Source organism: Glycine max, chromosome 7 (genome assembly GCF_000004515.6).
Source record: "Glycine max cultivar Williams 82 chromosome 7, Glycine_max_v4.0, whole genome shotgun sequence".
Classification (NCBI taxonomy): Eukaryota; Viridiplantae; Streptophyta; class Magnoliopsida; order Fabales; family Fabaceae; genus Glycine; species Glycine max.
Genome location: NC_038243.2, coordinates 18,468,244 through 18,494,567, shown reverse-complemented (window position 1 = coordinate 18,494,567; position 26,324 = coordinate 18,468,244). Strand labels below are relative to the sequence as shown.

The following is a 26,324-nucleotide window of genomic DNA, read 5'->3' as shown; positions in this document are numbered from 1 at the left end:
ATCACAATAGCATAGAACGATTCCAATTACAACTTTGCATTAGCAACATACTCAAAACCCAACACATCTAACCGATTCTAAGGTATCTACTGCCAACAATAATCCAGGAAGCAGGTTAGTGACAGGATTGCTAGAGGGTTGTGTTGATTCTGTGGTGACAAATGGGATTGAGATCATAAGCAAAAATATAAGGTGTGGGGAAAGTTAAATGTTATTTTCTCCTTGCAAGATCAAGAGATTGTTGACATGCAATTCGAATCTGATGAGGATCACGACAATGATTTCATAAAGTGCAGTTTAGATATAGTCAAGGATGCAGATGTTTGTATTTCCCTTAATGCTCTACAAGGTGTGGTTGGTGGTAGCACACTGCAAATGCAAGGCATGATTAAGAAACAAGTTGTGCCATTCTTGATGGACACCGGAAGCACACACAATTTTATCAGTGCAAATTGGGTAAAAACATTAGGTCTCAAATCTAAAAAATACTTAAGGTTTTCCAGTCACGGTTGCATCAGATAAGCAACTTGTGATAACCAAGAAGTGTAGTCAAGTGCAATGGAAATTTCATGATCTTGTATTTTTCGTTGACTTCCTGGTTTTGCCGAGTAGTACTTTTGGGGTGATCCTAGGAATGCAATGGTTTAGGACACTAGGGGAAATAAGTTGGAATTGTGCTCATTTAACCATGAAATTTGAACATCAAGGGAAGATGGTTTGCTTAAAGAGTGAGCAAGCATCAACAGATATGAGTGAACTTACTGGCAAGCTGAAGACAACACAATGTCAAGCTATGTTGCTTGCTATAAGAGGACTATATTGCTATAGTGATTCTTCAGCTGTTGATTTTCAACGCCTAACTCAAAGTCAGCAATCTGAGTTGGATGCTCTGTTAGAAACTTATCAACAATTGTTCAAAGAACCTACCACTCTACCTCCCAAAAGAAGATATGATCATAAGATTTCATTGCTCAATGATAAACCATTTTGCTTGAAACCTTATCGATACCCGCATGCACAAAAAGAAGAAATTGAGAGGCAGTTGAAATCATTACTTAGCACTGGATTTAATAGAGAAAGTGCTAGTTGCTATGCATCTCCACTAGTACTAGTTAAGAAGAAAGATGGTTCTTGGAGGTGTTGCACAAATCTTCAAAAATTGAATGCTCTAACAGTCAAAAATAAGTTTCCCATGCCATCAATTGAAGACTTATTAGATGAACTTCATGGTGCATGTTACTTTTCCAAGTTGGACCTCCGGAGTGGTTGTAACCAAGTTCGAATGGTAGAAAAAGACATTTACAAGACAACCTTTCGAACGCATAATAGTCACTATGAATGGGTGGTTTTGCCTTTTGGGCTAACCAATGCGCCAGCTACATTCCAGAACTTGGTGAATGACATTTTTAAAGAATATCTCAGGAAGTTTATCCTTGTATTTTTTATGATAGTCTGGTATATACAAAAACTTGGTCAAAGCACATTCAATGCTTAAGTACAACATTACAACTCCTCCAAGACAATAGCCTAGTTCTCAATCCCAAAAAATATAGTTTTGGGAAGACAAAAATAGATTATTTGGGCCATTTGATCTCGGTTAATGGGGTGCAGCCAGATGAAGATAAAATAGTGGCAATAAAACGCTGGCCTAGGCCAACAACAGTTAAAGAACTCAGGGGCTTCCTTGGGTTATTAGGATATTACAGGAGATTTATCAGAAATTATGGGAAGATAGCTCAACCTTTGACACAATTGCTTCAAAAAGATACTGACTTCAAGTGGAATGGGGACATAGAAAAGGCATTGTCTACACTAAAGGGAGCCTTGCTCTCAACTCCGGTACTCATAAAAAGCATGCAGAAAATAAATAAAAATTATGACTAAATAGGCAATTTAGTCCCTGACATTGTACCCCTTTTGTATATTAGTCCCTAACTTAATGTTAAATCCAAAATAGTCCCTATCTTTACATAAGTTTTGCAAAATAGTCCTTGTTGTTAAATTCCCAAGTGACGTCGTTAGTGAGGTGCATTGGTGGCAATTCAGTGTCACGTAGACTGTCCAACGTGGAATTGAAGTCTGCTTCTCTAAATCTTCTCTCACGCAAGTTTGCTTCTTCTTCTTCCACAAAAAAATTAGGGTTTATGAAGCTGTTGTTCTCTCACGCTGAGTTGCTTCTTCTTCTTCTTTGCTCACGCTTAGTTGCTTCTTCTTCTCTCGTCTGTAAAGGTTCTACCCTTTGCTTCTTCTTGTTCACTTGATTTCTCCATGTCTGCAAGTGGCAGTTGTTGTGCATTTTCTGGTAGTTTCATTCGGCAAAGCCACCATGGAAGACGTGCAGCTTTGAAGGGAACCATGTGTCCCAAAATGAAGTACAACATCAACTTTGAAGATTTTCTCAACAAAGGAATAATATGTTGCAAATCCATGATGAGGGCTTGCAGATTTGGAGAAAATGAAGCATCAACTGTAGATTTGAAGATTTCCTTTCATTAATAGGAAACCTTGTTTCCCTGCCTATTCTCTACTGTTTGAGACTTCTCTGTTTCTCTAGATATTTGGTTGGTAAATAATGAGGTTTAAGATAAGACTTCAAAAATACTCATATCCAGATCAAAATAAGCATAAATTCATAACCTTAATAGAATTTAGATATTGCACTTTTCTGTAAAAGACTATGAATTATGCTTTGAAACAATAGAATTCTCCACCAGACATTACTTGCAAGTCATTTCTCCTTTGAGTAAATGTCAAATGAAAAATACATTTAAGAAATTATATTCTAATTCATTGAAATTAACTTCATAGTAGATACAGAGAAAATATAAATTGCAAGTCATTTCTCCTTTGAGTAAATGTCAAATGAAAAATACATTTAAGAAATTATATTCTAATTCATTGAAATTGACTTCATAATAGATACAAAGAAAATATAAAGAAAATTTTATTACAGTACCAAAACACTAATATGATATGAAGTTTCACAAATTCTTTAAATCTTAACATATTTAAATTAAGAATTTGGTTCATAACTACTAGCATGAACAACTATACAACTAATCTAAAAGAATGAAACCTGGTGATTAGTGAATGAGCACCAGTTACAAATCAATTTATTCAATAATTGGACCCCTGGGAACTAAACACAACATAATATGTGCAGAAGCAGATGAAGCCCGATGCATCCATATTCTTATTTATATTATCTTTCTTTTTCATAAGTGTTGAATCATCAATTGGGATACTTTCTGTCACTTGCTATGAGTTAAATAGTTAATATCCCATATGTCTGTCATCCCAGAGCTTGAATCAACACCACTAACATCAAAGTTGAAGTGTCGTTGAGAATCAATGGAGCAGAAAAATAAATTTTGGTTTAGACACACCAGAGTTCAAGTCATTAGAGGAGCAGATGAAACTGTGTTGGAATTTGCAATCTGTGAATCCAAAACAAGCTTTACACAAACAAATGGAAATTATCAAAATGATAACAATATATAAGTTCTGGCAGCATACAAAATGCCACACAAAAACATAGAACACTACTTGCTGAGGATGCAATCCACTCCCTACTTATAGTAGACACTCAAAGAGACATTCTTTCTGCCGCCAATTCTAGTGCTACAATCCACATAGAACAATATCTGAACCATATTCTTATCCATATTCTTATCACACAGCTCCATCAATAGTCATAGGGGCTAACATAGAAAAGTCCACAACATGGAAGTTCACTTTTAACAAGAGACAAATAAGAAAGCAAAAAAAAAAAATCACAAATAACAAATGGCTCACTATTGTACCTGCTTAAACACATACAATCATTCCAAAGTTAGATACATAATACATTATCTTAAGCATCAAGAGAAACTTAGGATACACTTAAAAAAAAGTTCATTCCCATTTGACAAAACAATGTCTCAAATCAAATAACTACACATGGTTGATCTTCATCATATCAAACTAGTTACAAACTTACAATAGAAACATAAAAAATAAAAATAAAAATACATAAAGTACCCACATAGGTATTTAACTAGCGAACAAAACTGGAGAAATTGTTATGCTTGAAATTCTTTGGCAAGACGTGTCTTGCAAACAGGGTAGGATTCCACACCACGAAGCTAACAGTGCTGGAGCCCCAGGACATGATCAGATCCAGCGACGGATCGTTGACGAGGTCGAAAGTCTTGGACAGGAACGCCGCAACCGGGTTCCCTTGCAAGCATTCAAGTGGGTGCGGAAAACTATTTAACTTGTCAAAATTAGCAGTTAACTGGGAAGAAGATGAAGACAAGTTCATGGTTGAGAATGCTTGAAAGGAAGACGGAGGTATGAGTTTATGATCACTTTCTTGTTTTGTGTTTTATAAAGGATGAGAAGGTGGTGGCACCGACCAAATTGAGATTGTGTTCCTGGCAACTAGGGCTAGAAATGGGAGCCAAAGGGTGCCAAATCCCCACATCCAAGTACAAAACCGGCTCCGAATACTCGATCTTCGTCTCTTTCAGCGCCGGAATTTAAGATCCAGAAACCATTTTCAAGAAATTCTCCAAGTTATTAGGAGACCCTCGAAGCCAAAACTGCAGACTCATTTTTGAATGTTTTTTAATCTAACTTTTCCTAATTTTTCAATTCAGTTCTTGCCAATTGAGATTGCTGACATGGACTCAAACTTGTCACATGGGGTTTGCTTACGTGGACTGAGATTTGTCAAATAGACATTTGACTAATAGAGGAAATTAAATTTTAACAATAAAAACTTATTTGCATAACGGAGATAAAGATAAGGACTATTTTAGATTTAACAGTTAGAAGGGTACAATCTCAAGGATTGCCGATTTAGTCTAAAAATTATTTAGTTTATTTATAGTTGTACGGTGTGAGTAAGACTAAATGAAATTACATAAATTTATTTCTAAAGTGTAACACTTTCTCCTCATTCTCCTTGTCTCTCTCATTTCTAGTTTGCTACACATATTAGAAAGCAAATCCTTCTTTCACTTAACACCATTTCACTTAACACCATTTCACTCACTCACACACTCTTCAAATCTAATCTTAGAGAAACTATCATTTCTCTTCAACCACCGTCGCCGATGGCGCTATCGGCTTCCGACGTTGCAGCGATGTACTCGCTGCTTTCGAATTCCATGAGTACCGATCACCGTCTCCGCGGTCCGGCGGAGGACGCGCTCGCCCAATCGGAGTCCAGGCCTGGCTTCTGCTCCTGCCTCCTCGTAACGTTTCTCTCTCTCTCTCTCTCTTAGGGTTCCGATGAAGTTTGCATTGCGCTTAGTGTTTCGTTTTTGAGGTTTTGGCTTTTCTGTGAATGGAACTGCAGGAAGTGATTACCGCGAAGGATTTGGGGTCGCAGACGGATGTGCGCATGATGGCCACCGTGTATTTCAAGAACAGCGTCAACCGCTACTGGCGCCACCGCCGCAATTCCTCGTAAGCGCTTCTGAGTTTCGTTCTTAGGGAGAGTGTTTGTTTCTGTTGCTTTCTCGGCAGAAAATACAAAATAAAATGAAAAACAAATGTATAATCGAAATGCTGCTGAGAGGTCCTTTTTTTATTGGTTTTTAGTATTGATAGCTGAGTTGCAAAGTTGTTTTTGTGTGAAAATCTAGCTTAAGCACACATGCAACAATATGCGGAGAGTAATGTCGCTTTTTTGAATGTGTTTTTCTTCGTTTTGTTCAGTGGAATTAGCAATGAGGAGAAAATGCACCTGAGGCAGAAGTTGTTGATGTACTTGAGAGAAGAGAATGATCAGGTTTTTTTGTTTTTCTTTCTTTTAGTGGCTGTGTTGTATGTCTTGTGGGCGCGCAATGCTTATTAGTGATTACGTACTTGGCGACTGTTTGGAGTGTTATCTTGTTACTGTTACTATTTTCTCATTGCCAAGCTGTTTAGTTACTTGGGTTCCAGAAATGATCTTTTTTGTTCGGTGATGGGTTGATTGGTTCATAACCCATGTTGTTCAATTTGCATGGGTTACAAGTTGTGACCCTTTCCATTGTGACGGACTTTCTGATCTTAGATACTTTGTCATGGGGATATGGGTCATGGTTTTGGTTAGACTTAATGGTAAATGATATTAGCCATCCTTCACCCCAGCATGCATTTCAAATGTTTTTAGTATTTTATTTTTATTGGCTATGCTTGTGAATTGTGATGAGTTGTAGATATTTACTGCTTCTAACCCCTTTCACTTTTTAAAACGCAGATAGCTCTGATGCTGGCGGTGCTCATCTCCAGAATCGCCCGCAGTGATTATCCCAAAGAATGGTACTTTTGATATTTATTTCTTTGGTTTTCAGGAATATTTAATGTGTCCACAATACTGCAATTGAAATTTCATCCATCCTACTTTTTACTTCTCTCTTTCTTTGTTCATTTTGGTTCACTATTTATCTTGAACTCCCATGGCAATATGTTTTGTCTAACGGATTTTAATTTCCTACGCAATTCATACCTTACAAAGTGATTTGTCTAAATTGTCTTTAATACATTAATATCCAACATGCATGGTTTTTTGCTGCAAACATGTTATAGGCTGTCTTAATGTTTGGCTTCTATGCATTTTTCTGATTTTAACATTCTTCTTAAAGCTAGTACTATATATTGATATGCTAATTTAATGACTCCTCAGGCCAGACATCTTTTTGGTTTTATCACAACAACTTCAATCAGCAGATGTTCTTGCCTCCCATCGAATCTTTTTGATTCTATTTAGGACCTTAAAGGAGTTGTCCACAAAACGCCTTACATCAGACCAACGCAACTTTGCAGAGGTGCAATTCTTTCTGTTATTCTTTTTTTGTTTAGTATTGCTTTCAACTGTCTAAATCTTTGCCTTTATGCTGTACATTGACAACTTACAAAATGTTTTCAGTCATTATTGGAACATCATGCAAACCTCATTAATAATCTTGTCTTTATTGTTCTTTGGAGAAAAAAATCTTCTATATAAAAGAAAACCTTGTTTAAACAGATTTGCTGTCAGCATAGTGAAGAGATCTTGACTACAGATATACATATACAAAATCACAAATATGGATGATTTTTTTCATAATATTTTTTAACTTGTTCTTACAAGGGTAGCAAGGAGGTTCTATCAGTGAGTTGTTGGAAACTTGGATGTAGGTATTTGAAGGCTTTATGGCTCGATACATTAAACTTTTGAGGAGGCAGTATCGCCACTCTCCCTTAAAAGGTTGTCCCAACTATCTTAGTAGTTAAGGTCTATAGGGGTAGCTTAATTTGTTTTTTCGTTCCGGAAGGGATGTCTATCACTCAACCTAGTGTGTTCTTCAATTTTAGGCATATCAGCATGGGAGTATGTCTCATTGCCTTTTGTGGGTCATTTTTTAATTTCAACCATTAAGTTAATAATTGAGTGGATTGTGGTAGATTAAGAGGAACTTTAATTACAATAATTTAACCCTGTCAAGAGGGTGGTGAACTTAATATAGATAAGAGGAATATCAGTAAAGGAGGATATGTAGCATTGAGTAGAGCCAGGTGCTTGGGTCCAATATATTGCAATGTTTGTATGTCCTAGTTGGTCTCTATCTATATCTACTACATTAGCTAAGATAAAAACATTTGATGCCGCTGTCAAATTAAGTTTGTCACTGCTCAATACTAACATCACCAAGGATAACTGTTCTTTCGTAATGATAAAGAGCCAGAATGAATTGCTATAAGTTGTACTGAAATCCATTATCTTTTTATGTTTGGTACTTCATTCTTAATTTTTTCAGTGGTTGCTCTTATCTAGCCTTATGAAATACATATGGTCTAGCATTAGGCTCTGTTGGGATTTATATTGTATTCCACTTTATCGTTTCTCCCTATTTTTTGAATCTTTACCTTTCTTTCTCAAAATTCTGCATCTGATTGACGTAGTACTTATACAATAAGATTACTGTTTAGTACCTGTGCATGGCTTAGAAAATATAATATATTCAAATATTCAACTGATTTGTTTGGCAGATATCATCCCATTTCTTTGATTATAGCTGGCGCCTTTGGCAAAGTGATATGCAGACAATACTGCATGGTTTCTCATCTCTTTCTCAAAGCTGTAATCTAAATGCTGAAGATCAGCCTCATGAACTTTATCTTACATGTGAGCGATGGCTGTTATGTTCGAAGATTGTTCGGCAATTAATTATTTCTGGATTTCAAAGTGATTCAAAGTGTTTTCAGGTAATTATCTATCTATCTCTTGTTTTAATTCTCTATGACGATTTCTGTGTCTTGAAGTTTAGCACCCTTTTATTTTATCCTTTTCAAATTGATAAATTTAAAATTTAAGGTATTGGGCCATATATTACTATTATGTAGGAGGTTCGGCCAGTCAAGGAAGTCTCACCTGTGCTCTTGAGTGCCATTCAATCACTCCTTCCATACTGTGAGATTTCTATTTCTTGTGTATATATGTTCATCCTCGTGTAAGTTAGTACAAATAACTGTTATAAACGTTTGTAAAATCAAAATGAAAACATTAAGAATCATTTGGTTCCTGGACAAGAGTCGTTCCCTCATAGCATGCTACTACATATAAGCATGCCAAGTTACAGTTTTGTAGAATGATAATTTGTAATGCAGACTTCATTTTATATTTTTAGCTGGGATTTTGATGATCCAAACATAGTGTGAACAAATTTTCATTTAATTGGTATACAAACTTATGGAGGTGTAATGGAAGATTTGTACCATAGGCCCACTGTGTCTCCACACACTCTTTAACTTTGGATTGAATGTATTTAGGCACACCTTATAGTTGGATGATTTGTTCTTAGGGACAGTCCAAACATGCTTTAATGCATCATTTTGCCTGAAGTTGGATGATATAATCTTAGTTGGTGAATCTGGAGGAGTAAGTTTTAAACTTGAGTTGTGGAGAGAATGTCACACATAGTAGTCAATCTGGCTGGATGAAATGGAGAAAATTTGAGCATAACTTTTTATTTGGAATGTGTCTATCAAACTCAAAGGAAAATTCTCTTTGACAGCTGCAAGACCAACAATACTCTATGGTCGTGGATATTGCATAGTGAAGTGTCAAGACAACAAAAAATAGAAAATAAATTGCAAAGTTAAAAATACTGAGGTAGATAGTGGATATACATGAAAAAAATAAAATAAGGAGTGAATGACCCTTAAAATGATGTTTATGTAAAGCACAATGGGCAAATTCATTGACTACCTTTTCTTTAATATTTGGCAATGGCTTTGTAGCTTTGAATATTTAACACATCTTTATGACAATGCTTGTGTTTCTTAATCTATCTTTATCTTTCAGTACCCAGGACTGTAGTACATTAGTTTTTGTTTTTCTCATTTTTTTTGCAAATAATAAACACTATCTATATGCTATGTGATGAGATGCTTTGCTAAAGATTTGAACCTTTAAATTCTAATATTTCCTTCCCTAGTCAGACTACAATCTACAATGTCTAGTTCTCATATAGTGCAAAGAAAAAGAAAACATAAATATTATTTTTTTTCCTTTTATTCTTACAAGACATTTTGGTTGTTTGCAGATTCGTCTTTTCAAAAACAATATCCTAAATTTTGGGACTTTGTAAAGAGGGCATGTACCAAATTGATGAAAATTTTAGTTGCCTTTCAGGGCAGACATCCATACTCATTTGGTGATAAATTTGTTCTTTCATCGGTCTTGGACTTCTGTTTGAATAGGATAACAGATCCTGATCCATATCTGTTGTCATTTGAGCAATTTCTCATTCAGTGTATGGTGATGATTAAAAATATTCTGGAATGTAAGGAGTACAAGCCAAGTCTTACTGGTAGGGTGATGGATGAAAATGGAGTTACACTGGAGCTGATGAAGAAAAACATTTCCAGTGCGGTTGGTGGTGTTTTAACTTCCCTTCTTCCCACTGAACGGATAGTCCACTTGTGTAATGTGTTGATATCGAGGTATTCACTTTGCAACCACTTCTTGACTTGCTTATTTTAATTGTATTTGTCTGTTTTCTAAGCTGAGTGAGGCCTAAAGGTATGCTATGTGTTTATAAATGTTAAGTTTTATGCAAATAGAGTCTAATTAGAAAAAGGAGTTGTTCCAAGCTATTTGATTTCTCTAAATCAGTGAAGGAGATCCCTTGTCAAGTAGTCATTCTTTAGAGGTTCCTTTTGTTTTTTCTAGATTGAGTAGTATTGTGTGTGTGTGTGTTTTAATTGGACAGCTTCCTGTGAATGGAGCTGAACATATTTAGGAAATCATCAGTATTTGTAAGGTACATAAGAGTCTAAATTTTTTTAGGATAACTCTTCCTCAGATCATTAAATTGTTATGGATAAGGAGGCTAAATAGATGGGATTTGAATAATCAATACAAGTCATTATTTTAAATATAGTCTTGGAAATAAAACATGTAGAAATCTTTGGAAATTTATGTCTACCCTGCTGCCTCCGAGAATCTTATGATACTGAGTATTAGAGTATGTATGTGGCAAAATAGTAGCAATATTGCAAAACCAAAGCTGTTGCTTTCAACTTCAAGTTCTGGAAAATATGTGATAGCAAGCAAGTTCTGGGATTTTTCTGTATCATTTGAGTATATACTCATGTCTGCATGCTTGCATGTATTTTACTGAGCTGTGAGCAATATCTTAAGGTGTTAATGCAGGTTTTAAATTCACTGATTACTAATTACGAAATATACAATTAAACTTCTTTTTTCTTATATTTTGGAGGTGATGAGCTTCTGTTATTCAACTATATGATTGTAATTTGCTTTGAGACTTAGTGATATTTCTCCTTATGATTATGCACTCTATTACCAGACTAATGCCTTTATCTTTCAACAGGTATTTTGTTCTGACAGCAAGTGATTTGGAAGAGTGGTATCGTAACCCTGAGTCTTTTCACCATGAGCAGGATATGGTTCAGTGGACAGAAAAATTGAGGCCATGTGCTGAAGCTTTGTACATTGTATTATTTGAAACTAATAGCCAAGTAGGTGCCATTTAAACATCACATGTTATCATGTTTTTTCTCTTTTCGAGATATTTCAATCATTGACTGTGTTGACTATAGATTAATATGGGTGTGGTTGTGACTGTTATTTTTAGTTGCTAGGTCCTGTTGTGGTCTCTCTTCTTCAAGAGTCTATGAATAATTGTCCAACTTCAGTGGCGGAAATTACTCCTGCATTGCTTCTTAAAGATGCTGCTTATGGTGCTACTGCTTATGTTTATTATGAACTCTCAAACTACTTGAGTTTTAAAGACTGGTAAGTTCATAGCTACTATGCTTTATTGACGTAAGTTATCCATATTTCGATCTTGCCATTCCTAAAAATTGAAGATCGTTTAATTTTGTTGTGTCTGGACTTTGGTAACCCTAAGAAATCACAGCCACCCACTGGTAATGGAACTCTGTACAAAGTTTCATCTGTGATTAGTTACAATCCCCTGATCACTTATTTCAAACATCTGACTGCATTTCCCAACCGAAATGGAATAATGCCACAACCAGTTATTTTCCTTCTTATCAAACCCTTGAAAATAGAAACTGATCAAACAAATTAGGACACCCAAATCTCATTCTCAACAAAAGTAAGTTTGTTCTAAGATAATCTCATAGCTACACTGGAAAAATGAGTGAGACACGGTTTCAATGTCAGATCTACACATAAAACACATATTAGGGGAGCTATATGAGGCAATCTAACTTGCAACAAGTCACTAGAGGTAACTTATTTGATGGTTCAGATTTATGTTTCTTTAACGTATTAACTATCAAAATATTTTTTTGATATTGGACCCTTCTTTTGTTTTGCTGTCACTGGATTTTAAAGCACTCTGACTATTAATCATTCATTTGCAGGTTTAATGGTGCTTTATCACTCGAACTCTCAAATGAACATCCAAATTTGCGTATCATTCATCGTAAAGTTGCTATAATTTTGGGGCAGTGGGTTTCTGAGGTATATAATTTATTGAGTTGCTTTGTGAATAAACTTCAAAATTTTCACAGTTCAATTTTATTAAAAGATTTGATGAGAAGCTTTCTTAGTTTCTTTCATGTCCCAAGTGTTGTAAAATTCAAAACCTATATTTCTGTGTTGGTTTAGTAAAGGTTTATGACAGTAAAATAACTCATTTTTCTCTTAATCCATCTAAAACCTTCACTCAAGGAAAAGTCATTTGTATTCACTTTAGTCATTATGTCTCTTCTATCCTTAACAGATCAAAGATGATACAAAAAGGCCTGTATACTGTGCATTAATCAGATTGTTACAGGACAAAGATTTATCTGTCCGGGTATGTTACATAGACATGTATAATGTATTTATTCTTGTTATCATTACTTATGTTTCTCTGCTAGTTCAACATATCCTTCTTTATCTTGTTTCGAACTAACCATGTGAATATATATTTTTTAGCTGGCAGCATGTCGATCCCTATGCTTGCATATTGAAGATGCAAACTTTTCAGAGAGGGAGTTTGTTGATCTTCTTCCTATTTGTTGGGATTCATGTTTTAAGTTGTTTGAGGATGTTCGGGAATTTGATTCAAAGGTAAATACTAATGCTTGGGAACTTTTTCCTTCTTGATGGAAAAATAAATTCTTTTAGACACTATTGAAAAGGTGTAATGCAGGGTACGGAGGAAATAATTCTTCTTGGTTGGGAGTTTAAAATTCACGGACCTAGCCTGTCATGTGACCCCACCCAAATAGCCTGCACTGGCAAGCAATTTTCAAGGACATTTGTGGTGAACGCAGAGGGTTGTGTAGTGTACTAAATCTCATACTAAGGTTGTAAAACCTCAGCAACAGTGAGGAATTGGGTCTATTGGGATTACAGTTTGGGTGCTAATTGGCTATTGCTTAAAATATGCATTTACAATAGTGAACTTTCGTCGTTTTTCCCTTGGATGGATGTAGCAAGTAGGTCGTAGTTCACTGTAGTTTAGATACATTAACTTCTGTATCCATTTTTGGTTGATCCCAATGACATCATTTGATCCATGCAACCAGCATGGACGTTACTGTTGACTAGCTGGTATGGATCAAACACTGTTTGACCTCCCTTTTAATTAGCAAGTTATTGATGGGGTTTTGGAGCTTTTTTGTTATCAGTTTGTTGCTAAAGACTAGTATCTTGCCTAAGGCAACTGAGAGGTGTGCCTCACAAGAGGGGCATCACACCTCAACCTCTAAGTGCCTTTGACTACACAGGCACATTACATTTTCTTCCATGTTACTGAAATTTATCTGCATGGCAAGAGCAAACATATATTGTGTAAATTATAACCTGAAACTGAATTTTCGTTCAACATTTGATCCTATTAGTGAACTGTTCATCTTCTTTAAATATTTCTTCAGGTTCAGATTTTGAATTTGATCTCTATCCTTATCGGACATGTTAGTGAAGTTATTCCATTTGCAAACAAGTTGGTGCAATTTTTTCAGAAGGTAACACAAGAAATATCCAGACTTTTTCTTTTATTTTGTTTACTAACCTTTGTATTTTAATACTTGGTTAGGTTCAGTGAAAGAAAAAGGTGCATTTTTTTTTTCTTTTTCAGTAAATTGTGTATCAGTTTCTTTAATAGAAAATAGGTATGGCATGAGTAAATAAATCAACTCATTAATGATGCTCTGATTTGTATTATTAATTTGCTGCTGAAGCTAAAAATTTGTGAGATGACATGCCACACATAATATGGATGAGTTATCCAGAATAAATTTAGGGTCAATTTGATACGCACATCATGGTTATTAAATCGGGAATCAAATCGTGAATAGGCTTATTTTCCAGATCACAAATCAAAGCATATCTTGAATTATGAGATTCTTATTATTAATGAAAAATAGCAATTAGAATTTCGGTTTAGGCTCAATTCAACCCACAAAATTGGCTGAGGATTTCCCTATACTTATATATACACTACTTTGGCTAATCACTAGTCGATGTGGAATCTTCAACACCCCCCCTCATGAATGTGAAATTTGTAGGATTGAATATTTGCGGTGGTCCAGTAAAGGCCTGATAGCAGGTTTCCCAACAGGCCCAAAAATAATTGCTAGGATAGGCTATGAGACCAAATTAGAATTTGGGTTTAAGCCTAATTCAACCCCCCAAAACTGACTTGTAAGGTGAGCATTGCCTTGTACTTGTATACATTATTGTAGCCATATCACTAGTCAATGTGTAATCTTCAACAAATTTGGGGAATCAAATCGTGAATGAGAGGGCTTATTCTCCAGATCACAAGTCAAAATACATCGAGTTATGAGCTTCTTAATCAATAATGAAAAATTGCTTATATTTTTCACTTAACGAAAGATTACAAATGTCTAGATATTATCATTTTAAAGTCAAATAACTCCTGACATAATTGACAAATTTAAATGTATAAACTTGAGAATATAGCTATTAGCTAACATGTAATGAGCCACTGGACTACACATACACAGCCTATTACACAGCATGCAGAACACATAAAGCACAGAACCACCACAAAGCACTGCAGCAGAGAGCGAGATGACAATGAAAGATGAGATAGAGGATCAGCATTAGGGAGAGAGGCAGAGGGTGGGGTGCACTGGCAAGGTAGATTTTCCTAAAGAAGGGCAGCAGACCAAACAGTTTGACACATTCCATCTGCCTTCATTAAAAAATGAAAAGTATTTTGAAAATAAGAATTTAAGATTGGTCTTTCTTTAATGAGGCAGACTATTTGTGTAGTCTTTCACTTCCCTTTTCAGAAAAGGAAGTGTAATAAAATAAAAATAGCTTGATGAATAGGATCACAGGAACTCAAGTAAGAAGTTTTCTAAGCTGTATGATTAATTTTATTTAACTTTATGATTCAACTGATTCTGGCTTACCTGAATCACTTGCCAAAGGATATAGAATAAATTGTTTTGGATGTTAGATAAAAATATGTTAACATGTTAATCACATTTTTGTTTAGGTCTTACCCTGCAAGTTACATATCAGAGTAGCTTAGTTAACTCCCCGACTAATCAAAATGGAATTTGTCTTCTTTCTATTGCTTTTGTTATGGCAAGGTCTGGGAGGAGTCTTCTGGTGAAAGTCTGCTGCAGATACAGCTTCTTGTTGCCCTGAGAAACTTTGTGGTTGCACTTGGTTACCAGTCACCCATTTGCTACAATATACTACTGCCAATTCTGGAGAATGGAATTGATATTAATAGTCCAGATGAACTCAATCTCCTAGAAGATAGCATGCTGGTAATCCTGCTGTCTTTTTTTACTAATTAGATGGTTCTATTGTTGTGAAGAATGTATCATGAAAATTCAACTGCATAACCTTTCAGTTATGGGAGGCCACACTTTCTCATGCTCCATCAATGGTGCCTCAATTGTTACAATATTTTTCACGCCTTGTGGAGATTATGGAAAGAAATTTTGACCATTTACAGGTTAGACCTAGCCATGCTCTAATAAATTTTTGATTTACTATTTACTCATGTTCTCTGTATTCAAGAGAAAGACAGTGATTGTTTGTGGCACTAGGATGAAGTAGTCTTTATAAAAGTTTCAGTGTGCACGATTACTGGATTGTGACAACTATATCACGTGTACTTGTGTTTATATGATGTGCATAATATTTTTGAATTAATGACACTAATAGGGAAACTGTTCTTGGATATGTACTAGAAAAATGGACTTAGTGTAATCTATATATGGATTATGGAAGGCGAATCAATGTAGTTTTCTTTAGCTGGGTTTCAGATAAGTCAACAATTATCAAGTTTGTGAAAAGTGTAATCATTCAGTTTTGAATTTGATGGAGGTATCAAAATTTCAGACAATGGCATCCCACTGCTTTGTGCTGCATTTATCATCTTCATAACTTTGTTGGGCTTATGATCATTATCACGGTTAAATATTCTTGCTGGTTTAGTTAGTGCCCACCCACCCCTAACAGTCAGTTGGGGACCTGATTTTAATATCTTTGTGATATTTTTATATTCATTATCTTTATCTGAAGTACAGGTTGCTATGAACATAATTGAAGATTACATAATTTTGGGTGGAAATGACTTTCTGAGCATGCATGCAACAAATATTGCTAAAATTCTTGATTTGGTTATTGGAAATGTCAATGACAAAGGCATTCTTTCAGTTCTTCCTGTGGTTGATATCTTAATACAGGTATGTCATTCCAAATTTGTCAATTTTTAAAACTAACAATGATGGATATGAACTACTGGGACTTTTGGTATGTGATGAGGCCTCCTGTTGAGAGTTATAGGTTTAGCAAACAGTAATAGCATTGAGCATATCATTGATATTTGATAGGATGTAATAGAATACTCTAACGTCTAACCTAATACCTTTATTCATACTACTTACTAGGTCAAGTACTAATTCTGTTAGTACTACCTCAACTGCTCAAACATATTATTTTAACAATACTAGGAACCTAATAATGCTGATATCTTCTATCTCCTTTTTTCCTCCTCTTCTCCCTAAGCTTTTGTTTGAATTTGGATTAAGTGCTTTCATAGGTCCTACCTTCATTAGCATCTTGAGATTAACTTATTAACCTTCTGAGGCATTAGGCATTTTTATTTTTGGACCATTATGATCATGTAGGACACTAAGTGGGCTGATAGTTTTGCTTGATTTTCATATATATTTTAAAAATCCTCAAAAACAGTATTCTCATTTGATTTTGCCTCTTTACAGTGTTTCCCCATGGAAGTGCCGCCACTTATTAGCAGTACTTTACAAGTAAGTCTGTTATAAGCTCATAAGATATCATAGTAAATCAAACTATGTGTTGTTCAACTAATGTTTCATAGTTCACAGTGTAGAGAATTTTTTTGGAGCCCTTGAATTTTTTTATTGCAGAAGTTAATTGTAGGATGTTTGAGTGGAGGAGATGATCACAATCCTTCTAAAACATCTGTTAAAGCATCTTCTGCTGCCATCCTGGCTAGGCTTTTAGTGATGAATACAAATTCACTTGCCCAATTAGCATCAGATCCATCAACTTCTCAACTGCTTCAGACAGCATCCATCCCAGTTCAAGAAAATATACTTCTTTGTCTGGTTGACATTTGGGTTGACAAGGTCGGTGTGGCTATGCTTTAGAGACAGTGTTTTCAGTCAGCATTTAGTCATTTCTTAAAATCAATATCTGACTAAGTTTTCAGTCAACATTTAGTTGTTAAGGGTAAATGTGTCATCTTGGCCAATTTAATGTTGTATCCTTTATTGTGAATTTATGTATACAAATTTTTCCAGGTAGATAATGTTTCTTCCATCCAGAAGAAGACAATTGGCTTAGCCCTCTCAATAATTCTGACATCAAGACTGCCTCAAGTACTTGACAAACTGGATCAAATTTTGAGGTACTAATCTTTAAATATTATTCATTGTTTGCAAATAAGGAGTAAGTGACCCCTGTTTATGTTTTGATGTGCAGTGTTTGCACTAGTGTAATTCTGGGCAGAAATGATGACTTAACCGAGGAAGAGTCCAGGTTAGTTTTTTGTATTTATAGTCTTTTGGCATTTAGTATAGAGTAGTAGGTAGGAACGTTGATTCTTGATCTGGTTTCTTTGTGTTTTGTTTAATCTTATTAGAGATGTATTATAAATACCATTCATGTATTTTCGTTTAATAGCTTAAGTTGTTGCAATAATTGGCTATGGCAAGTCTATTATATATATTATAAGAGACTTGCCATAACCTACTATTGCAAAAGCTTAGTTCTGAAGGGAACTCTATGGTTTAGAAACTATAAAGGGGGATATCCCTAGTTTTAGATGGCATTCAGTAATATTTTTAAAAACATAATTCTTCATGTCTATTTTTAATAACAGTGGTGACATGAGCTCCAGCACGTCTCCTGATGAGGGCACCATTCCTAGTAAAGAACTCAGAAAAAGACAGGTAACAAATCTATGAAAACTAGATGAAATTTTCATTTTTGAATGATGTACATTGTGAGAGTAACAAAGGAAGTGTTGCATTTATTTATTTTGTTGCTAGATCAAATTTTCAGACCGTATCAATCAGCTGTCTCTTGAGGACAGTGTGAGAGAAAATCTACAAAAATGTGCTTCTATTCATGGAGAATCATTTGATGCTGCAATGAGCAGTATGCATCCATCTGCATTTGCACAATTGGAGCAGGCGTTGAAGATCACATTTAATTTGAGCAGGCATTGAAGATGGTGGTGCTATGTGCAGGCTCAGTTTTTGTGTTCATACATTGATACTTCTTATAGGGTATATTTCCTTTCTATGTCCACATACGTGGTTTTCTACTCCCCCTCCCTTTCTTTTACTATTTTTATTTTACTTTCCCTACCTACCAATTCCCTAATGTGTTAGGTTTTCTTTAACAATAATATAGGTCATTCTCTATTTTCATTAACCCGGGTGACACAATTGATGACACTTGACAGAATCAGTCATACAGAATAACTTCCAAATTGTAGGCCGTATAAGATGTGACTTCCAAGGATAATATCAATGAACTTATGGGACAGTAAATCATTAGACTGAGAAGCATCTAGTTGTGTACTAATGATGATAATAGTTGAAGGAGACCAGAAGGGAGCCTTTTTCCTTACTTTATTGAATTCAAAATAGTACATATATATAGAGTACAAAAGATAGGGAGAGAAGAGAGAGAGAGAGGCTATGACAGTGACAATGCACTGTTGCCCTCTGAAAAAGCTACCAACTAAGTTACTACAAATGGCTAAACTACAAGGATATTCAACACTCCCCCTCAAGCTAGAGCATATAGATCATATGCACCAAGCTTGTTACATATAGTCTGAATTCTGGGTCCTCTTAAGGACTTAGTCAAAATATCCGCTGGCTGATCATTAGAACCAATGAACTCAGTGACAATCTCCTTGGACAGAAGCTTCTCTCGAATGAAATGACAATCAATCTCTATATGCTTGGTCCTCTCATGAAAGACTGGGTTTGAGGCAATATGAAGAGCAGCCTGATTATCACAATACAACTTCATTTGCAACTCTTCACAAAACCTCAATTCTTGAAGAAATTGTTTGATCCACATGAGCTCACACGTAACCATAGCCATAGATCGATACTCAGCTTCTGCACTGGACCAAGCGACAACAGTCTGTTTCTTGCTTTTCCAAGAGATAAGATTTCCTCCAATGAAGACATAGTAACCTGATGTAGATCTCCTATCCATGGGACATCCAGCCCAATCAGCATCACAATATCCTGATAGTTGCGTACTACCCTTGTCTTCATACAACAACCCTTGTCCAGGAGCTCTCTTAACATACCTCAGAATACGCATGACAGCATTCCAATGGTCCAAATGAGGATTCTGCATAAATTGGCTAATCACTCCCACAGCAAAGGAGATATCAGGTCTAGTGATAGTAAGGTAAATGAGTTTTCCCACAAGCCTCCTATATCTCTCGGGGTCAGGATAAGCTTCACTTTGATCTGCCATGAGCTTTAGATTAGGATCCATAGGGCTTTCAACAGGTCTACAGTTTTGCATACCTGTTTCTTCTAAAATATCAAGAGCATACTTCTTCTGAGAGATCACAATACCATCTCCTGATTGAGCCACTTCAATACCAAGGAAATACTTCAAAGATCCCAGATCTTTGGTCTGGAAATGACTGAATAAGTGCTCCTTCAGCTGGACAATCTTAGTAGTATCGTTCCCTGTAATCACTATATCATCAACATAGACCATTAGATAGACACATTTTCCAGGAGATGTATGATAATAAAATACAGAGTGATCAGCTTCACTTCGTTTTAGTCCAAACATTTGAACAACATGACTAAATTTACCAAACCATGCTCGAGGAGATTGTTTCAACCCATAAAGAGACCGACGAAGCTTACACACAAGGCCATACTCCCCCTGAGCAACAAACCCAGGAGGTTGCTCCATATAAATATCCTCCTCAAGATCACCGTGGAGGAAGGCATTCTTAATATCAAGCTGATGAAGGGGCCAGTGACGAATAGCCGCCATAGCAAGGAACAAACGAACAGTGGTGAGCTTGGCTACAGGAGAGAAAGTATCACAGTATTCAATGCCATATACCTGTGTGTAGCCCTTAGCGACCAAGCGAGCCTTAAGCCGATCAACCTTATCATTGGGCCCAACTTTAACAGTGTAAACCCATCTGCAACCTACAGTCGTCTTACCAGGAGGGAGAGGAACAAGCTCCCAAGTACCATTATTTTCAAGAGCCTGCATTTCATCAACCATAGCTTGTCTCCAGCCAGGATGATCAAGTGCCTCACGAATAGTGGAAGGAACAGTGAGGGAAGATAAGGAGAAAACAAAAGAACTATATGAAGGAGACAAACGGTGATAACTTAAGAAATTATAAATAGGATGAGGATTACGAGTAGAACAAGTACCTTTCCTGATGGCAATGGGCCAATGTGAGTCAGAATGAGTAGGAGAAGAGGAAGGATCCATGAGTGGAGGACTGGCTGAAGAAGAACGAGAATCACTAGGAGAGGCTTCAGGTACTGGAGATCCAATTTGCCTTGTCCTGGGTTGATCGATAACCAGAGGTGGAGAGATAACGTTAGGTGAAGTTGGTGAGGGAGATGGGACAACACTGACATTATGGTCTGAATTATCTAGAGGACAAGGAGAAGAGATAGGAAGAACCTCCTGGAGAGACGAAGAGTAGTCCATAGAGGAAGAGAAGAAGGGTGTGTCTTCAAAAAAGGTGACATCTGCCGACATATAGTACTGTCTCATGGTGGGAGAGTAGCATTTGTAACCTTTTTGAAGACGAGAATAACCCAAAAAGACACATTTGACTGACCTTGCAGAAAGCTTGTCTAAACAATTGAGTGAGGGATTTGATTTTCAAGGGAAGAAGAGGGCATCCTATTGATTAGGAAACAAGCAGTAAGCACCGCGTCTCCCCAATGATGTGTAGGAACATTCGAATTTAGCATTAGGGAACGAGCAGTTTCAAGAAGATGTCGATTCTTCCTTTCTGCTATACCATTTTGTTGTGGTGTGTGTGGACATGTGGACTGATGTATAATACCTTTGGAAGACAAAAAAGAAGAAAGATCATGCGAGAAGTACTCTTTAGCATTATCACTTCTGAAAATTTTAATTGTTTTTCCAAATTGATTCTCAATCTCATTGTAGAATGACACGAATATAGGCAAAAGTTCAGATCTGTCTTTCATTAAATAAACCCAAGTACATCTGGAGAATTCATCAATAAAGGTTACAAAATATCGAAAACCAAAAGATGTGACGCGACTTGGTCCCCAAATATCAGAATGAATGGTAGAAAAAGCCGAGTCACATCTTTGTACAGTTTGAGGAAATGACGACCTGACATGTTTTCCTAGTTGACAAGACTCACAATCTAAGACTCGAAGATTCTTAAGACCAGGAACCATAATCTTCAATTTTGATAAACTTGGGTGACCCAGACGATCATGCAAAAGTTTGGGTCTCGAGATAGCAAAACAAGATCCAGGTGGACTGGATTCCAAGTAATAAAGCCCTCGTGATTCATGTCCTTCTCCAATCAGTCGCCCCGTCCCATGTTCCTGAATAACAAAAGAATTGGCAGTAAAGGTTACTGAACAATTTAACGAACGAGTTAATTGACTTAATGAGATTAGATTATAGGGACACTGAGGAAGAAATAAAACAGAATTTAATTTCAAAGAGGGAGACAATGAAACTTGACCACTTCCTTGAGAGGCTACCTTGGAGCCATTAGCTACAGTAACGAGGTGAGGAATTTTTGGAAGAGAAAAGGATGAGAAGGAGGACTTATTACCAGAAATATGATCAGAGGCACCTGAGTCGAGTATCCAAGGGCTGTGACCCTCAATGGATTGAGAGATACACGCTGTTGAAAAACATGGTACAGACGAGGGTTGAGCTTGGTTGCTGGGCTTCTCTGATTTGAGCTTCAAGTACTCCTGATACTCCTCATCAGAGAATCTGGACTCTGCTTTCTCTGATTTAGAAACCTGTGCGACCTTGTCGGGAAACCCATGTAATGAATAGCAAGTCTCTTGGGTGTGACCTATCCTCTTGCAATAGGTGCAATGAGGACGTCCACCCCTTCCACTGCGACCTCCTCGACTATTGCGGCCGCTTCCTCTCCCTCTAGATGCAACCATGGCTGACGTCTCCACTCCATCAGTAGGATTCTCATCCTTCAGTAAATGAGGCACACGGAGAAGTCTGGTGATGAGAGAATCCATTGATGGAATTTGGTCCCCAGCAAGCACTTGATCACGCACATGATCGAAGTCTGAATGTAAGCTCCTCAAAATAAGAACCATGTAGAACTTGTCAAGTTTCCTATTCACTTCCTCCAATGAATCAGCTACAAGGAACTTTCTTAGTTCTTCCACGGCAGCCCGAGCCTTACCCACATGAGCGATCATGTCATGACCGGTTTGCTTGAGGGCTGTAACTTTCATAGTTGCATCAAACAAGCTTTGGATATCATTGGCAAAGATTTCCTGGGCTTTCTTCCAAAAAGAACGGCATGATTTAAAAGATCGGAGAATCTCCAAGATATCCGGCTCAACTGATTGCCATAACACGACACATAATTGATAGTCAAGCTTCTCCCATTCAGCTCTTTTATCATCTGAAACAAAATCGGAAGTTTTCTCCAAGTGGTCATGGTGTCCTTGACCAAGGAACCACAACTCCACGGTAGCAGACCATGAAGGATAGTTTTTCCAGTTCAGCTTAGCAGTGGTGATGGTTGGGGTCCCGGAAAAGGAAAAAATAGGTCCAGAGGAGGCCATTTAAGAAGAAAAACAGCAAACCCTAACACACGAGAGGCAAACACACAAGGGCTGACCAAACGACTTGCCGGAAGCGGGATTTGAAGCCTGAAACAGGTCCAGGAGGTGACGGCGAGGCTGCCGGGACCGGAAGGGACAGCTCCCGACGCCGGTACGGCGGCGCGTGAGCAGCACGCGCCGGAAATCGCGCGGAGGAAAGGAGGCGCGTGTGGGCGCGTGCGGCGGCCTACGGCGGCGCGAGTTCCAGGGGTGGATCGCGCTTTTCGAGGCGATCCGAACCCTGGTCTCGCCGGAGAAAACCGCCGGAGTTGGCGGCGGCGGGCGGCGCGGCGGCGGACGGCGGCAACCTGCTCTGATGCCAAGTTGAAGGAGACCAGAAGGGAGCCTTTTTCCTTACTTTATTGAATTCAAAATAGTACATATATATAGAGTACAAAAGATAGGGAGAGAAGAGAGAGAGAGAGGCTATGACAGTGACAATGCACTGTTGCCCTCTGAAAAAGCTACCAACTAAGTTACTACAAATGGCTAAACTACAAGGATATTCAACAATAATAATAGTAATAATAATAATAAAATGTTGGAAAGGATTGCCTGATCTTAATGGACCGGTTTGTTGTTTCCAGTTTCCATTTTTCCAACTCCTTTTCTTCTATTTTCCCATAGTAGTTTTATCTGGCCCAATGAGTGATCAAAATGAAGATCACTGTGATCATCATGCTTGAAATTACTGTGACTAACTTGTTCAAAAATTATGGATTATTGTAATTTGTGACTTCTTTAGTTGTATCTGACGTTAACAATATCTTTTTCTTTTTCCGGATGATATTGAAGTTTTATTACTTGGACTGGTGGTTTATGACTCACTTGTTTAAAATTGTTTCCAGGTCATGGTTTTCCTCCCGTTATAATCATTTGTCTATGCCTGTTGGCAGCGTGAAACTCTGTAAATAGGATGCTGCTCCTTTATTATAATATATAAAGGGGCAGTATTGAGTCTATAATGTTCATCATTTACTCTACTGAGAATGACAGGAAATGTGAGAAATGTTTATAGAATGCTATTTTGGGCACATTGGGATGTGTAGTGCAAATTTTACCAAAAGTTCTTTGAATGCAGGTTTCACCCTTGGGAATACACATACTTCTTCGTACATTCCTCAAACTACGTTGTACTGCGTTAAATCAAATGATAAGTTGATTCTAATGATAAGTAAATATTTTAAATGATAAGTGGTTAACTAAATTATTGATTTTACTGGTTGGGATAATTAGTTGATTCGAGGGATATATAAACAATAAATCATTACAAGAATCAAGTTTATTTATAATCGGCAAATGATGAGTTAACCTGTATCACAAGTTATTTCTTTCATTTGGAACGAGTTTTAGCCGTTTTTTTAACTGGTCAACAGTTACTAGCCAAATTGAAGTGTGGAGATCATAGGATTTACTCATGATTTAAAGTGTATAAGATTGTTCAAAAGTGATGATGAGAAAATGTGTATTGTCTCTACTTTCGATAACGTCATCTTGAAATTTGATTTAGTATTATCGATTATCTTCAGAAATTCGATACACGACGAATTGACGACACTTCACCGAGGACTGCTAGATTTCACCGTTAAGTTTTTCCTATCATGATTTAATTCATTATTTTTGCATTAGGATCATGACAACCAGGCATGCTATTTCCTGCATTAAGATAATGAGAATTTGTCCAATTTTAGAGAAGTCAAATCCCTCTCCAAATCTACCTCTGCCTTCTGTTTCCTATTATGGCCTGCTTTATCTTTTTCTTATCCACCTTTAATAGTTCTTTCTCGTGTGTGTATATATATCCGTTGTGATTCAGCCATTACATACAACAAAATAAAAATTTAATATTTAAAGACTAATATGCAGTTGGGTTTTAAAAAAAGAATTAAATTTAAAGGTAATTGTTGAATGAAGTAAAGTGATTGGAGTTACTTGTCCATCCAGAAGGTAACAAATAAGTAAAATTATTTTAGATATTTTGTGGTTGGAGTGAAAGTAGACTTATATTTTTTTAACTAAAATCTTAAATTTGAATCTTATAAATAAAAAATATATAATTAGTAAATAAAAAATTATAGGTCAAATTTTTTAATACAGATTAATCATTATTTTATACACCATTATTATTACATTTAGATAATGGGGCCCCAAGTTCTGTTATTGAGGTACTAAAGTTCCAGCTACTTGTAAACATATATTATTAGAAACACAACGTATGCTAACGTTAATATGCAGCATATGGCATATGTGCAACATGCCAACACTTATTTCCATAATAGAAAGCTAGCATAAATGAACTTTTCTGCATCATTTATCTAGACATGAAAGAAGTGAACCTAAACAATGTCATCATAGAGAAGTTTCCAAAAGAATATGGTGAATTCACTTTCAATAAAGACAAACATAATACTGGACCTCATCATTCAAATTCCCATCTGCATAATCCGAGGCATGCCTCACGCATGATATATATTCACATAACAAAACATACATCCTCACTGAAATATCAGAAGAAATATCCATCATCTCTCATTACATAAAATGCAAAAACAATTCGCAAATGAAAAATAATACAATATCAAATATAGTAAAATTGCATATTAATTGGTCTTGAAAATGTAATCTGCTTGCAATATAGTTTTTTTTCCCCTCTCGTTTGACTTGTGATGATGCCGTGTCAACCTCTTTATCTCCTATATTAAACCTAACATTCTTAACTTCCTTTCTTATCTTTCAGCTTCTCTCATTTTTGCCTCATAGAATGTCAATGTTACTTGCAAATTCTGGATTATGATGAGAATCACTTTCTCTTTAAATCACTCTTTAATCATCCCGACATTCTTCTTTCCAGCTCAATTTATTCTCTAATATAGTCATTATTTATTCTCTATTCCTCTCAAACTTTGCATACTCTAAAGTATGTCCTTTCCACAAGTCTAATCTAATTTCAATTTAATTTTAACAGCATATTTGATAATGGTGTGCGTGAATTATGTTACTAGTGCCCTGAATATATTACTTTTTAACAAGCAATAAATTCACACAAGAGGATTTACTTCATTTTTCCCCGTACATTTTTTTTTCTAGAAAATATCAAGATTTAGGATCAATGTTGAGGCTGTCATGTAAGAAACACCATGGCAGGAAGATTGTAGGCGTTGAGCAACAGAAAAAACAACAATCATTAATCAGACCAATTCAGTTAGAAAATGAGAGATATATGCCTAAGAGAGTTAGAAGATAGAAACATATCGCGAGGGACATGAAGTTAGTTCGACATCGATAGCGCTTATCAAAACACAAGCATTTATATAACCAAATGCTGAGTCCTATGGTAATGATCTTACTTGAACAGGTCGTACCTCTGTGTCCTTGAGTTCTAAGGAGACAGGAACATATGTCTGGTGGATGAACCATGACTGTATGACGAGAGAGTGTGTGATTAATGGCCTGATGAGCTTCTCTTC

General features: G+C 36.4%; 2 protein-coding genes across 3 annotated transcripts; one reads left to right on the top strand and one right to left on the bottom strand.

Moving 5' to 3' along the window:
- Positions 1 to 4,016: 4,016 nt before the first annotated feature.
- Positions 4,017 to 4,303, bottom strand: LOC106799392 (heat stress transcription factor A-3-like). The gene has a single exon (XM_014777579.3). The coding sequence runs from the start codon at positions 4,301 to 4,303 to the stop codon at positions 4,037 to 4,039; it is 267 nt and encodes an 88-aa protein (XP_014633065.2). The 3' UTR covers positions 4,017 to 4,036.
- Positions 4,304 to 4,930: 627 nt separating this feature from the next.
- On the top strand, positions 4,931 to 24,028 carry LOC100785151 (importin-11). 2 transcript variants are annotated; one of them, XM_026129249.2, is made up of 24 exons: positions 4,931 to 5,240; positions 5,345 to 5,454; positions 5,707 to 5,779; positions 6,233 to 6,294; positions 6,659 to 6,800; positions 8,005 to 8,220; positions 8,359 to 8,425; positions 9,561 to 9,960; positions 10,854 to 11,001; positions 11,118 to 11,278; positions 11,875 to 11,974; positions 12,237 to 12,311; positions 12,434 to 12,568; positions 13,378 to 13,467; positions 15,070 to 15,252; positions 15,339 to 15,443; positions 16,021 to 16,179; positions 16,717 to 16,761; positions 16,882 to 17,103; positions 17,278 to 17,384; positions 17,459 to 17,515; positions 17,859 to 17,928; positions 18,028 to 18,267; positions 23,706 to 24,028. In XM_026129249.2, exons 1-23 carry the CDS (start codon positions 5,100 to 5,102, stop codon positions 18,205 to 18,207), a joined length of 3,048 nt encoding a protein of 1,015 aa, XP_025985034.1. In that variant the 5' UTR covers positions 4,931 to 5,099; the 3' UTR covers positions 18,208 to 18,267; positions 23,706 to 24,028. The 2 variants fall into 2 exon arrangements, with proteins under 2 accessions (XP_025985034.1, XP_040873019.1); XM_041017085.1 differs by lacking the exons at positions 4,931 to 5,240; positions 5,345 to 5,454; positions 5,707 to 5,779; positions 6,233 to 6,294; positions 6,659 to 6,800 and adding an exon at positions 7,147 to 7,222.
- Positions 24,029 to 26,324: the final 2,296 nt, after the last annotated feature.

What these genes read in the sequence shown, in the direction of transcription:
- LOC106799392 (XM_014777579.3), bottom strand. Translation starts at nt 4,303, where the DNA reads ATGAACTTGTCTTCATCTTCTTCCCAGTTAACTGCTAATTTTGACAAG.
- LOC100785151 (XM_026129249.2), top strand. Translation starts at nt 5,100, where the DNA reads ATGGCGCTATCGGCTTCCGACGTTGCAGCGATGTACTCGCTGCTTTCG. An exon ending in ACCAACGCAACTTTGCAGAG is followed by an intron (nt 6,801 to 8,004) that starts GTGCAATTCTTT and finishes TTTGTTTGGCAG; the next exon opens with ATATCATCCCATTTCTTTGA. An exon ending in TTGACATTTGGGTTGACAAG is followed by an intron (nt 17,104 to 17,277) that starts GTCGGTGTGGCT and finishes AAATTTTTCCAG; the next exon opens with GTAGATAATGTTTCTTCCAT.